The sequence below is a fragment of the Ochotona princeps genome, chromosome 10 (assembly GCF_030435755.1).
Source record: "Ochotona princeps isolate mOchPri1 chromosome 10, mOchPri1.hap1, whole genome shotgun sequence".
Taxonomy (NCBI): domain Eukaryota; kingdom Metazoa; phylum Chordata; class Mammalia; order Lagomorpha; family Ochotonidae; genus Ochotona; species Ochotona princeps.
In genome coordinates, this window is record NC_080841.1 from 69,300,406 (window position 1) to 69,315,948 (window position 15,543).

At 44.6% G+C, this 15,543-nt stretch overlaps 1 protein-coding gene across 1 annotated transcript in view; it reads left to right on the forward strand.

The window, feature by feature from the left end:
• Positions 1–9,787, forward strand: part of MASTL (microtubule associated serine/threonine kinase like) — a 52,081-nt gene extending 42,294 nt beyond the window's left edge. The window contains exons 10-12 of the mRNA XM_004588534.3: positions 6,774–6,887; positions 6,972–7,073; positions 9,329–9,787. Coding sequence (XP_004588591.3) covers positions 6,774–6,887; positions 6,972–7,073; positions 9,329–9,486 — 374 coding nt within the window. The 3' untranslated portion in view covers positions 9,487–9,787. The remainder of the gene's footprint in view (positions 1–6,773; positions 6,888–6,971; positions 7,074–9,328) is intronic.
• The last annotated feature ends 5,756 nt before the right edge of the window (positions 9,788–15,543 follow it).

The following is a 15,543-nucleotide window of genomic DNA, read 5'->3' on the forward strand; positions in this document are numbered from 1 at the left end:
TTTTTTTGTTTTTTTTTTTCTGTTTCCTTTTTTCCTTTTATGTCTCTCTATCCTCACTCTCTGCCTTTCAAATAATTTTTAAATTTTAGTGGCAGGGCCCAGTGCAGTAGCCTATTGACTAAAGTCTTCGCCTTGCATGTGTTGTGATCCCATATGGAGGCTGGTTCATATCCTGGCTGCCCCAATTGCCATCCAGCTCCCTGCTTGTGGCCTGGGAAAGCAGTTGAGGATGACCCACCCGCATGGAAGACCTGGAAGAGGCTCCTGGCTTAGGATCAGCTCAGCCCCAGCCATTGCGACCACTTGGGGAATGAATCGGCACATGGAGGATCTAGAAAGATCCTCTTCGCCTCTTCTCTCTATAAATCTGACTTTCCATATGAAAACAGATACAGCTTTAAAAAAAAAAATTGATGGCATTGAGTTTGCAAATACCCCAGAGTTATCCTCCTCTATAATGTTAGTCGCCTCTAGATTAACTAATACAGTGCAAATGCTATGTAAATAACTGTACTGTGTTTAGGTAATAGTGCCTTCTCCCCAGAAGTCTACTCGTTGAGTACAGAAGAGTTGCCTCAGACGGCTTCCATCTGGGACCAGCCAGGGATGTAGAGCCCACAGACACAGGGCTTTCCTTCCTGCATGTGTTCCCCAGCATCTCGTCGTTCATGTGGCCTCAGTTTCCCCACCGTGTTGGTAATCTCCTCATTGCTTCTTTCTCAAAGCCAACAGCTGTGGCCGAGTGACCCATTCCGTATTGTGCTGGTCTTTCAATGTTGGCTGCCCAACCTGTACTTGTTATTGACTTGTTCTTCCTCTGTCCTGCTCCCTGTGTCCCCACCTTCATGGTAACTGTCATTGTCCCCACACTCAGCTATTTAAAGACAGGGAATTACATCTTAGAAATTAGAGCATTTCTCATTTCCTTTTCATCTCAGTCTCTGTTCTCTATCAGAGCTGCATCTTTCTCTTTGATTAGAAGGGAGCTTCACAAAGTTCCTGGCAAAGTAGAATTAAAAGATGTTTAAATTTCTTTTTAAATCCATTCATAGCTTTTTCATAATATGAGTGTCTTCCATATAAGTTTGTGTAACTGCACACCATGCAGAAGACTCAGTTGTTTGGTACCAAGACAACTTACTTTGTAATTCCATTGTCCCACAGGCTTTTTGAAGTGCCTTTATGTGTCAATGGCTTTCTCTCTGGTCTCCCTAATGTTACTCTGATGTCTGTCATCATGGCCATCGGATTTTTCTCCCTAAGCCATAATGTGGTCCATTCCCCTTCCCTCCTCAAAGACTGCTGGCTGCCTCTGTGTTGCCTAATCAAATCCAACCTTCTGACCCAGACATAAAACCACCTACGTTCTCATTCTAACCTCAGCTCTCATCAAATCTTTATATGCTTTCTCTGCTCATTTAATTTTCAGATCTTTGTAAGTGTGTGAAAGAGCTTCAAGAAGTTTAAAGAAGGGCCTGGCATGGTAGCCTAGCAGCTAAATGTCCTCGCTTTGCACATACCAGGATCCCATATGGGTGCCGGTTCTAATCTGGCAGCCCCGCTTTCCATCTAATTCCATGCTTAAGGCATGAGAGAGCTGTTGAGGTTGACCCAGTCTTGGGACCCTGCACCCACGTGGGAGACCTGGAATAGGCTCCTGGTTTCTGGCTGCTGATTGGCTCAGCTCCAGCCATTGTGGCTGCCTGGGGAGTGAATCAACAAACGGAAGATCTTCCTCTTTGTCTCTCCTCCTCTCTGTATAGCTGACTTTCCAATTGAAAAAACTGAATAAATCTTTTTCTAAAAGGCTCAAGGAAGATTGAATTTTAGGAAGTATGAAATTTCCATGAACTTTATTTTGTTTTCATTTTATTGCAGAGAGCAGTGGAGAGACCTCCTGTGTGTTGGTTCACACTCTTCAGATGCCAACAACAACCCAGGGCTGGCCCAGATCAAAGTCAAAGGTCCCTCCCTTCTGAACCCAGGTCTCCCTGGGTGGTGCCCAGGCCCAGGGTCTGCATTTGCAGGAAGCTGGGAACAAAAACAGAGCTAGGCCTCCAGCATGGGCTGCGGGCTTCCCAAGCCATAGTCAGAACAGTTACGCCCCATGCCCACATCCTGAACTTTCCAAAGTACCCTCATATTTTGCCTCAGTTGAGAAAAGCCACTCTCTGTCATCTTCTGGTCAAATTTCTTCTCATATCATCAGTTCAAACGTCACCTGTTCCACAAAGCATCCATTAAAGAGAAATTGTTTAAATTTCATGTTATTGCCATTGCATTCAATTAGCCATTTTGTCTCCACTGAAAGAAAAAATTTTAAAACCTTAAAAGAAAGTCTCTTAAGGGCGAAGTGAATTTTCTGCCTTCTCTGTCACACTGCAGTGCTCCCTGGGAGCACTCAGTGATAGTTGCTAATAATCTCAGCAATGCTGGAAATACTCAATAGTCCCCTCTTGCTTAAGTCGCAGAGTTGCAGATCTGTTTCCTGTTACAGTTTGTACTATCTGTTGCTTAGGAGACAGTGTGAAAGGAACTTTAAGACCAACAGATTATGCAGGCTGGTGCCGCGCTTGGGGGACGTCAGCTAGCACACTTGCTGAGGCTCCCCTCTGATGCTGTCTAAGGCCTCGTCGCCAGTCACACTGGCTTCCATACCTCATCCTGCCCTTCCCATCAACACCTTCTGCATGTTTTTATGCGGCTCCTTCAATGTGGTGGTAAAATGATCCGTGTCGTCCTCTGAAAGAGGCAGCTTCATCCTTGGGCTAAAACCTTTTTCTTAATGATATTAGTATATGTTCATACGAAATATGCATAATATTTGCTGCCTAGTTCAATGAATAATGAGGGAAGGAGCCCACCATGTTAATGTAATGTGCCTAACTCCTGTTTTCTTAAACGACACAGGATTTCAGAATTCAGGTAAGTAACGCTCTCTGTCAAGTGAATGTGGCAAAGTACAGTAAGCTGTGCGGTCAAAGTATAATGAGATCACCCTGCACAAAAACCGTTCTCAGCTCACGGAGGAAACACCGAAACTGGGACTGTCTTCAGGATGCTGAACAGGAAAACATTCAGAGAGGTGATTCTTCTCTGGAAGAAAAAAAAATGCAGGCATGTGGCGTTTTAAAATAGCTTTTCAAAATGCATGAGTGAAGACACCACATTTTTATAATGGAGGACCCAGTCTCCATAAATATATGTATTAAAATGAGCACCTATAAAAGACCGTGATGTGCCTAAGTCTTGTAATGTCATCTAATGACATTTTAGCATCATTAGCATTTTTAAAAATACAAAATACATAACAATGTCAGTATGTCACTGTGAATTACAGTTAGAAAGCCAGTAAACCAAGCTTGGGCCTTCTTATTGGCTAATAATACACAAATGCTATCATTTACCATACTAAGTGATCTAATTAGACTTTGACTTGAGTATATGGGTATCTGTGACAAGCCTGGGGAGAAATCCTGCGCATAAATTAACACGAGTACTTTTTGTCTGAGCTGGGAGAAGGGCCCTGATTTCTAACCTATGTAAAATAAATAAGTGAAAACCATTTTTCCCCTGATTTCTGCCTACTTTTCTTTCTTTGGTTATATTATCTAATCCTTGGGAATAATTCTCTCTCAGCGCTTCAGAGTCCTACTAACTGAGGTGGTCAGTACATTTTCATAGTCGCTGCCATCAACATAAACGCTTGCAGGCTATTTGGATTTTTTTGGCCCTTCAGTGGAAGGCGGGGTTAGGTGACTCAGGTGCTGTATGTACATGCAGTTATTTTCCCTAACAGCAGATTCCACGGTGCTTTCCTACCTTGTTTTTATTTAAGAGTACACTTAATGAGGGCTGTGGGTGCTCTTTGTTCAGACATGGAGGAAGACTTTTTTCTTGTCATTGACAAGGACAGCCAGTATCCCCTTCTTCTGCTGGTTTACTCTTAAAATGCTGGAGGCCAGGAATTCAATCCAGGTCCTGCCTGGGGGTGGTGGTGACCCTCCTACAGGAGCCGTCACCTGCCGCCTCCCAGGGTGCACCTCAGCAGGAGGCTGGAGTAGGAAACGGAGTACTCAGGACTCAGACCAAGGACTCAGCTGTACGCTGTGAGCATCCCTAGCCAGCACTGGAAGCACTGCACTGAATGCCCACCCCTTCCACTTGTCTCCAAATGGCAGTTGCTTAAGCACAGCCATAAATTTTGTGAAAATGTCTTCTTTTTAACATACTTATTTTATTTACTTGGAAGGCAGTGTGACTAACAAAGGGGAGCAATGGAGAGTGAGAGATCTTCCATCTGCTGGTTCAGTCCTTCAATGGGCGCAACAGCCAGGGCTGGACCAAGAGCCGTGAGCCCGATCCTGTTCTGCCACGTGGGTGGCAGGGATGCACAGCGACATCCTCCACTGCTTTCCGAGGCGTGTCAATAGGGAGTGAGATCAGAAGCAGAACACAAGAAGTCAAGCTGATGCTCAGGTGTAGGATGCCAGTGCTGCAGCTGGTTGTGAAATCTTGTTTGAAGAGTGATTTTTTAGACAAAACTAGTACTAGAATAGGATTCGTATTCTAAATTTATATTGAAGTAATTTTTAAACTAACTTTTTAAAATACCTAATTTTGGGACCCGGTGCGACAGTGTAGTGGCTAAAGTCCTCGCCTGTGAATGCACTGCGATCCCATATGGTCGCTGGTTCTAATCCCAGCTGACCTACTTCCCATCCAGCTCCCTGCCTGTGGCCTGGGAAAGCAGTTGAGGACGGCCCAAAGCTTTGGGACTCTGTACCCGCATGGGAGACCTAGAAGAGCTTCTGGCTTCGGACTGGCTCAGCTCCAGCCGTTGCGGCTCACTTGGGGAGTGAACCATCGAACGGAAGATCTTCCTCTCTATCTCTCATCCTCTCTGTATATCTGACTGCAATAAAAATAAATAAATCTTTAAAAAAATAAAATAAAATATCTAATTTTTTTAAAAAGATGTATTTATTTGGAAGGTGGAGTTATACACAGACAGACAAAAAGACAGAGAAGATCTTCCTTCCAGTGGTTCACCTCCCAGATGCCTGCAACAGCCACGGTTGGGCCAAGCTAAAGCTAGGGACTTTATTCAGATCTTCCATGAAATTGCAGGAGCTTAAGTACTTGAGTTATCCTCTGCTTCTTTCTCAGACACATTATCACGGCACTGGATTGGAAGTGAAGTAGCCAGGACTCAAATGTACACCCATCTGGGATTGATACAAGCCCCAAATTAAATTTAACCTTTGCTTAAGCAACACCGTATTCGGGCCAAGCACGATAATTTAACGGTTACGGTTCTCTCCTTGAATGTGCTGGGATCCCATATGGGCACTGGTTCTATTCCCGGCAGCCCTGCTTCCCATCCAGCTCCCTGCCTATGCCCTGGGAAAGTAGTCAAGGATGGCCCAAAGTCTTAGGATCCTGCACCCATAGAGGAGACCTGGAAGAACCTCCTGGCTCCTGGCTGCGGTTGGCTCAGCCCCAGCCATTGCAGCCACTTGGGGAGTGAATCATCGGACGGAAGATCTTCCTCTCTGCCTCTCCTCCTCTCTGTATATCTGCCTTTCCAATAAAAAATAAATAAATCTTTACTAAAGGGAAGCCTTGTGCAATAGTGTAATGGTTAAAGTCCTCGCCTTGAATGCCCCGGATCCCATATGGGCGCCAGTTCTAATCCCAGCAGCTCCACTTCCCATCCAGCTCCCTGCTTGTGGCCTGGGAAAGCAGCAGAGGATAGCCCAAAGCGTTGGGACCCTGCACCTACGTGAAAGACCCAGAGGAGGCTCCTGGCTTTGGATTGGCTCAACTCCAGCCTTCCACCTAGGGAGTAAACGGTAGAAAGAAAATCTTTATCTCCTTCTCCCCCGACCTCTCTCTAAACCTGCCTTGCCAAAAATAAGTAAATCTTTAAAAAGTATATTTGAATAGAAACATTACTTTGATGATGTTATTCATGAATCAGTTTTACCCTTTTAAGAAGTTATCTGCTGCGTGTGGCGCAATAGCCTGGTGACTAAATCCTCGCCTTGAATCCACCAGGATCCCATATGAGCGCCGTTTCGTGTCCCGGCTGCTCAGCTTCCTATCAGCCTCCCCGGTTGTGGCCTAGGAAAACAGTAGAGGACAGATCAAAGCCTTGGGACCCAGAAAAAGTTAGTTTCTGGCTTCGGATTGGCTGAGCTCTGTTCATTGCAGGCACTTGGGGAGTGAACCAGTGGGTGGAAGCTCTTTCTGTCTCTCCTTCTCTCTGTAAAATCTGACTTTCCAATAAAAATAAATTTTCTTAAGGCATTTATGCAATCACTTTTTTTTTTAAGCCAGGAGCTTCTTGGTTTCCCATGTGGATACAGATTCCCAAGGTCTTGGGCTGTCCTCTGCAGGCCACAAGCAGGGATCTGGTTGGGAGTGAGGCCACCAGGATAAGAACCAGTGCCCCTATGGGATCCTGGCACATGCAAGGGGAGAAACGAGCCATTGTGCCTGGCCTCCTAATTACCTCTCTAAGCCACCACTTAAGTGACTATTGTTTGTTAAGCTATCCTCTGTGTTCTTTAAAGAAATTAATTCACTTTAAGGCACCCTGTAATCAGCCCTGTGAAGTTGCCAGTTCATCTCAGACATTATGTGAAATCAGATATTTGGAATCATCCAGGTATTACTATTTCCTAATTTCAAATTAAGAAACTGACTATGTCAGAGAAGAATTTTCCGGTAACAAACGAAGACAATGACTTGTCTTTCTCTGATTGCAGGTCCTGCAGTAGACTGGTGGGCACTTGGAGTGTGCCTGTTTGAATTTCTCACAGGCATTCCTCCCTTCAATGACGAAACACCACAACAGGTGTTCCAGAATATTCTCAAAAGAGGTAATTCTTGTTCTCCTGTGTAGATCACTTCTCTGTGTAGCTGAGCTGTGGTTAGCCAGCTTCTCTGCATGCTTGTGTTTGTAGATATCCCGTGGCCAGAAGGGGAGGAGAAGCTGTCTGAGCAGGCTCAGAGTGCAGTGGACATCCTGTTGACCATCGACAGTACAAAGAGAGCGGGCATGAGAGGTAAGGTTCTGTGCACGTCACTTCTGTTGCCGTTGGTTGTGCCAGGCGGTGCCGCTTCCAGAGTCCCCTCACAGAGAACCTGACTGCTGCACTGGGGAGAAGGCACTGCACTGTATTCCTGCTCTCTGGGAATGCATACATTTGTTTCACATTAAAGTTCATCACAATCAGGTTGCAATACTTACCAGCCATGTTTTATTCATCTCCAGCAAGTGTCTGGAACTCTGTTATCTAAGCAGTGTCTTGGGTTTTTGTTTTGTTTTTTTTTTTTTTTAAGATTTATTATTATTGGAAAGCCGGATATACACAGAGGAGGAGAGACAGAGAGGAAGATCTTCCATCCAATGTTTCACTCCCCAAGTGAGCCGCAACGGGCCGGTGCGCGCCAATCCGAAGCCGAGAACCTGGAACCTCTTCCAGGTCTCCCACGTGGGTGCAGGGTCCCAAAGCTTTGGGCTGTCCTCAACTGCTTTCCCAGGCCACAAGCAGGGAGCTGGATGGGAAGTGGAGCCGCCGGGATTAGAACCGGCACCCGTATGGGATCCCGGGGCGTTCAAGGCGAGGACTTTAGCCGCTAGGCCAAGCCGAAGGATACCCCCATAATCTGTTTCACTGTGTAAATTGTTCATTAAGGAAACAAACAAAAATCTGTGCTGTTTTTCTTACACTTCCATTTACTTTGAGCAAATTACATAACATAATAGTGGCTTCTAAAAAATAGGTTTTTCAGTTTGACAGAACTGACCGTTCATTATGGTGGAGACTATCCTGTACACGGTAGGATATGTAACAGAATCCTTTGCCTCTACCTGCTAGATGTCCCCACACCTGTGACAGTCAAAAAAGTCTCCCAGTATCGCTAGGTGTTCCTTAGCAGCAAAGCCACATCAGTTGAAAACCTCAGTCCCAGAGTAAATTTTTAAGTCATCATTGCTCAGTTGTTTATTCTGAACATCAACACAAACTGTCCAAATGTGAATGATTTTTGCTGTATTATCTATCCCTCTTCCTTAATGATCTTTTAATAGTAATGTCCCAGCCCATCATCCTCAGTCCAGACACAGGGTGCATTCCTAGGTAGTCACCTTGCGTGTTTTCCTTGAGTACTTCCCCACATCCCCCAGAACTGAGTAGTGCCTTATACTTCCTTTTTGGCCAACAAAAAGTGAAGGGTTGGAGTGGGCATTTGGCCGAAGGGGTAAAGGTTTAGTTGTAAAGAAACTCCTGCTGCAGATGTGGTAATCTTAGGTTCAGTTCCTGGCTTCAGCCTCTGATTCCAACTGCAGAGCCAGCGAGGCAGGAGGTGATAGCTCAAGTGATTGAATCTCCTGCTATGCACAGAGACCTCGATTGAATTCTGGGCTCCCAGTTTCAGCCCAACCCCATACCTGGCCACTGCAACCATTTGGTTGAAAATTGAACAACCAGAAAGGAGTGCTGTGTGTGTGTGTGTGTGTGTGTGTGTGTGTGTCTGTCTCAAGTCATTAAAAAGGAGGAAAGAATTGAATGGTGAAGTGGTATATGTCTGGCAACCAAGACAGCCTAGTCAAACAAGCATATTCGTATTTTAGTAGCTAAAAGGAAATAGGAAGGGTAACAGGTACCAAGAATGTAAAGGCATAAACAGAGCTGAGCAGCGTGTAGCCAGCCATCTTCCTAGTCAGTTGTTGTGCAGAGTCAGGGGCATCACAGATACATGAAGTCCCAGTTGGCATCATGATGAGGGAGGGGAAGGCACTTACCCTCACAGTTAGGACACCGGCATCCCACCCGGAGGACCTGGGTGTTTCTCCCCACTCTCCCTCCGGACTCCAGTTTCCTGCTAGTGCTGACCCTGGGAGAGAGTGCGGAGGGCTCAAATCACCAGATTCCTGCCATTCTCCTGGGATCTGGATTGGGTTCTGCCTCCTAGCGTCAGCCCCGCCCCACCATTGAGGGCACCTAGGGAGCAAACCAGTGGATGCAACCACACTCTACCTCTCAACTAAATCAATTTTCTTTTTAACAGGCAGGCTTACTATGGTGCAAAAAACTTTGAATTCCGTGAAGTTTTTTCATAATATGAATTTTCCATGAATTTTTTGGAGACACCCTTTAGGTGCATAGATGTCGGCTTCCTCTCCCCCCGTAACAAACTGAGCTTTTTTAGTTCTACTTTTCCATACACTGGCAAATATGAGACTTTCTCCGTAAAGCAGTACTGACTTTGGGTAACGGTGTCATAACATTGTATTTTGCTTGAACTGTTTCTCAAGAGCTGAAACTTCATCCGCTGTTCAGTGACGTGGATTGGGAAAATGTGCAGCACCAAGCCATGCCCTTTGTGCCCCAACCGGATGGCGAGACCGACACGTCTTATTTTGAAGCCAGGAATACCGCTCAGCATCTGACCGTGTCTGGGTTTAGCCTCTAGCACATACTTCTTCCTCAAGCCTCACCTGCATCATAGAGACGGCTTACACCACTGTGTCCTCTGCCACACTAGGCTTATCTCCATGGGGGGAGGGAGCAAAGCATTACTTGGGTCACTGACTTTTAACTCTTATGTTACAGCTTTCACAAATTTAAACAAACAAAAAACTAATAGAATCAGTAACTTACCTCACTCCCAGAACTGTATATAAATCTTGAAAGCATTCTTCATCTTATTTATTTTGTTTATGGCACTTTATGAATAGTATCAATAAAATGAGAATGCCAGCAGCACTGTCTAAGTGAATAACAAGCTTAGTTTTTTTCTCTTCAGTGGATACTTTCAGCTTTATATGAAAATAGCCACACACACACACAAAGATCATAGTTTCATTGGAATGTACCTTATTTGCACATGGTTGCCTACAAACATTCGGTCTCAGGGACAATTGTTAAGGCCACGTTTGTGACCTCAAATGGAGCTGAAAGTTCCTTTGCTCAGTAATCTGACTCCTTTAGAGGAGGAGGAATGAACAGTACTAAGGTCTTAGTTTACCTACATTTTTCTGCCTTGCTTGCTTTGGATACTTCCTCTGTATATTTAAAATAGTCCTTGAAGGGTTAGGTGGGACATCCTGTAGCTTGCTGAACTTCAGAGAGAATTAGATGCTTCACATTTTACTTAGTCATTTAAAATGTACAGCACTCAGAGGCAGAATGATCCTTAAGAAGCAAATTTACTTTTACCTCATAAATATGGTTAGTAGTGTGTCAGCAGCTTTCAGTTAAGATACAGACAGACATACACACACATATTCACACACATTTCAGCCTTACAGGTCATACCTTAAATTCACTGAGCTTCCATCTTGAACAAAATTCAAATGTAACTACATCAGGGAAGTGTTTTGCTAATGGTGTCACCTATTAAATACTGTTGTTCCTTTTGCACGTTGGCTTTTGTGTTTTTACTTCCCCACATCATGTATTATATGAGTTTAACACTGTCACCATGAAAGATCCACCATTATAACCCATGCTGTATAACTGAATCCCTCGGTCAGTATTTTTATTGGGCTTGTTTTAGTGATGACTTCTTGGATGTAATGCTCATAATAGTCACTCTTTCTAATAAAGTGTTCAAAATAGGACTGTTACAGTGCCATGGAGGGGCCGTCGCTAGAGATTTACTATCCCACGTTGGAGCTGCTGTATAACCACAGTTCTAGAACTCTCTGGGCTGTTTTCAACAAGGCTCCCCACACTGTGTGCCCTGCAGGCACTAACCTCTTAAAGATTTATTTATTTTTATTACAAAGTCAGATATACACAGAGGAGGAGAGACAGAGAGGAAGATCTTCCGTCCGATGATTCACTCCCCAAGTGACCGCAACTGCCAGTGCTGTGCCGATTCCGAAGCCAGGAACCTGGAACCTCTTCCAGGTCTCCCACGTGGGTGCAGGGTCCCAAAGCTTTGGGCCGTCCTCAACTGCTTTCCCAGGCCACAAGCAGGGAGCTGGATGGGAAGTGGAGCCGCCGGGATAGAACCGGCGCCCATATGGGATCCCGGCGCGTTCAAGGTGAGGACTTTAGCCACTAGGCCACGCCGCCGGGCCCGGTAAATTGTTTGTTATCGAACAATCCCAGATAAGAACTCAAGAGCATTGATGAAAAACTATTTTCTTCCATAGCAGCTGTAACACAGTTTTTGCTAATGGGAAATAATTTTCTTAGCACTCATACTAAATGTTACAGAGAATATTTCTTCCGAAGAGCTGTTTATGTTTGAATTAATTTCAGATTGGCAAAATGATATCTATGTGAGACCCTAACATCTTGCTCAAAACATATTAAGGTCCAATAATTGTTCCAATGGCCAGGGGAAAAAAAGTCTTCGGTTTTTTTTTTTTTTTTAACAAATTATAGACATGCTCAGAACCCAAACAATAGTATAAACACTTTCTATTTGCCTCAGATCTATTAATAGCCAAACCATAGATGAGTTAATCTAACTATTTGGGAGGTGAATGGGGCAATATTTGTAGAAGGCTGTATTTCTAAAAGTGATTGTGCCAGCTCACCTGGATTCAAGATACAATACAGAGTTGGACTCAGCAGGCCTTACTAATTAATGAGAGGAGGAGCATGAGTAAATGTGATGATCCAAATATGGCACCAAATTTCTGGGCTGGGTAGCTGTGCCAGTTGTGGGGTACGTCCTGAAATGGAATAAGGGACAGAAGGGGTAGGCACATAAGTCCAAAATACAGAATTTAAGAAACCAGCTGGAGACGCCAAAAAGATGGTGTGTTTTCTAGTTCTTTTGCAGGCTTGTCAAACTGTGGAGTCTAATTCTTTAGTAACTTGCTTCTAATGCAGACAGTGGTAGAAATAACTGCATAGCCTCTAAAACAAGTTAAGAATGACAATGCAGCTTTGTAGCTCCCTCTTGAGACCTATATCTCAGGAGTCTGAGTTGCTATGCTGAAGCCAAAGTGCTGGAAAAGCTGCTTGGAGACGCCACACGAAAACTGACACTTGTAGGTCCCAGCTCTGCCAGCTGCCAGCTGTTTGTGTCATCACAGAAGCTACTCCCAACACCTGAGTGAGTCCACAGACAGGTGACTATGGTGGGGCCCTATTAATACCCTTCAATCCATGAGCACAATCAATGCTATTGCACCAGTCTGCTGAATTCAAGATTTAGAAGCGAACAGGACTAATGGGATGAGGAAAACAAGAGAATAGGAGGAACCAAGTTGGAGACCTTGGCTTGGGTTGACTTAGTCCACCTCCTATCCTGACAGGAACAATGGCATTGCCCAACTGACCTACACCAAATCTGGTCTTCACCGTTGCGTGCTGCCCAGCCACACCTGGTCCGCACCCCAACACAGTTCTCACATCACCCAGTGGGAGCTGAGACCTAGCCCAACCCATTCTACACCCACTCTGGCTCTCATGAACACCAGTGAATGCTAATCTAGCCCAGTCTGACATGCATGCTCCAGACCCAGTACACACTTGTGCTGAGGGACACTGCAGCCATATCCAGACCAGACCACAGACCCCACTCTGGCCCCTGTGCTCACCAGTGGGAACCACAACCTAGCCAGGGTGTCTCCTTAGCTCCCCGACCAAGCCTGGTGTAGCCCATCTTTCATCTTGACCTTTGCCATCGGATGTGGCCTGGCCTGCTCCAACCCACCCCCAGTCCCAACTCTTGCTGGCAAGTGCTACAGCCCAGCCCTGGACAGTCTGCTTCCATCTCTGACTCATACAAACTGGTAAGTATGATACCCTAGCCTAGCATGCCCCTCATTCCAGCCTGGATGCTGCACTGGCCAGTGAGTTAAGGTTGTCTTGGCCCTGTCCATTCTACCCTCTTCCAAAACTAACCCACACACTTGCCAATGGGTGGAGCTAGCCTGCCTGGTCTGATCAACACCCAGGCTGGAATCACCCATGGATGTCAGAGGGTTTCACAGTCATGCCTAGCTCAGCCTGTCACCATCACTACCCCCACCTCCTGAACAAACTGGTGGAAATTTCAGATCCACAGGGGTGGACCCACACATCCCCCACAGAATCCACCCCCAGGCCCAGTTCTCTCATGTGTTGGTTACTGCCATGGCCCAGCCTAATATTTCCTGTCCTCTGTTCCGACTCCCACTGACAAGTACTGTGATCTAGCTCTGCCAGGTAGGCCCCCAGCCCTAGCTTTAGTGTGTAGCACTGATTGGTATTTGGCATTGGTCACTCCTAACTATCCCAGCTCCAGTTTCCCACATGGGCTGATGCTTCGGTCTGACCCTTAAAGCTCCTCGGGTTACCCAATCAAGATCACACTGCTGGATGGCCTGAGGGTTTCACTTATACCACTGGCACCCAGACCACCTGACCCAGGCTAAAATACTGCAGCCTAGGGCCCTGCTCCTGTTACAAGTTGACCTACCTGGCTCCAAGCACATGGCAAGCCAATGGGCCCAAGCCTCTGGACCCAAGCCGCAACTCTGGGGCTAGCCGGCTCCTCCATCTCTGAGCATCTGGAAAGGCTGATGGGCCTGAGCCTCCAGACCCAAGCCCTGCTACCCAGGATCCAACCCCCCCAGGACAAGATGATCCAATTGATGGATCATCCATGATAGGTTAAAGGCATGGCTTCTTTTGAAAGGGACATGGCGGCTTTATATAAAGACCTATTGTTTACTGTCCTTTCATCTTTAGCACATGATCAATGTGCTGTAAGTAACAAGTAGTAAATACCATTTCATTTCTCACTAACCTTTTATTTTTAACTTAGTTTTTACAATAAGCAGAAAAGAAGTTGATCATTAAAAAAATACCATAGCTGTCCAATTTAAATTTAAAATGAGGTTGTCATTAAACAAAGCAGAAACACTATACCCTATAATTATATCTTTACTTTTATATACAAGAACTGTGTGCAAAGTGGTTTTCAAGCTATAAAATAAGACTTTGGAACCCGATACAAATGGTTGATCCTAGGAGTTAGTTGCCCCTGCTGCTTGCGATGATTCAAGCACTGCTTACATTTAATATTGTAACATTATTTTATTTACTTACAAACTAAGAGAGAAGCTACCACTTTCTGACACCAAATTGGTGTCTAGTTTTTGAAAACAATCCCTGACCCAAAGGTCAGGGATTATTTTTACATATAGTTCAACTGCTTGCTTCACTTGTTTTCTCAATAAGCAGAGAAGAGGTTTTTAAAAGCAAATACTACTATATCCCTTTACATAAACACATCTTAATCAAGATGGGAATTAAAGAAAAATAACCATGGGTAACATGAAAGAAAAAGGAATTACGGCAGAGCCCATTGCACTGTTACACATACAGAGGCAGTCTGTGTGCTAGAGACGGATTCTTTCCCTCTCGCTTAAAACTGAACACCTGAGGCGAAAGCCAACACGCTGCATTGAGAATGCTTAAAAATTACTTCGGACAAAGCCTTTGGAAGAAGGAAATCCTTACAGCACAAGACACATCTCAGTTAGCAGGAAGTTTTAAAAGGTAAACAGGAGGAATGAGTTTTCTAAACAATGTTTTCGTGACTCTAACTTAAGCATTCAGTCTAAATGTGGCAGGTGCGTGGAGAGGTTTAGGTTTCCATTCGTTGTGTGTGCCTTATTCCCATGGAAGCATGCATCCTTTAGCTGGCAAGCCCTTCTGACACGCCTGTGGGGCAGGTAAGTCTGAAATATTATACTCTGAAGGAAAATCTGAGGCACTAAGAGGTTAATAGTCCAGTCTGTATATTTCGCCAGTTACAGAAAAATGATTTTCATGTGTGTCTCCTTTTTAACCTTTGTAAAAACAGTATAAATAAGTTTTCATTATATTTTAAAGCACCCTATGAAGCAACTACTATACATCCTCAGAGAAAAATGATTACACAGGAATAAATGCATATGACTGAATAAAAATCTTATTAATCGCCTGCAGGCTCAGAATCTACCTCTAAGCCTCTGCGAAGCTATTCTTCATGGTTTCCGTCAGCAGGTTCTGTCTGTTCTTTGAATCATGGAGAAAAACAAAGCCCAGTTTTACGGGACTCCACTCTTCTTTGTAATTAACAAAGGAAGGATACCCAACTCACAACTGTGACAGCCCACAGACAGCTCAAAGACAGCCCACAAAATGAACATGGAGAAGATTCTCCCTGCAATCCCCTGTTCCTTGGCATGGCAATTAAGTGACCACGATATAAAGCTAACCTAATCTCACTTGAAATTCACTCCTGGTTTGCGTTCCTCCCCACATTTAACTTAGAAAACTAAAAATACCCACTTATAAATCTGATCTCATTATCACAAGTGTAACTTGGAAAAGCAGCTTATAGTTCCCTATGGGAGATAATCAGGTAAACATGTTACCAAACAATAATTAATAACTTATTGTCCTTCAAGTTCAAGTGCAGGGCAAGCCTAGCTATATATGCTACTTATAACCTAGTTGAGATTGATTATTCAAGTATCAGCAATATTAGTTCTTAAAATGTTATCATTTGTATAGTGCAAAAAAAAAAAAT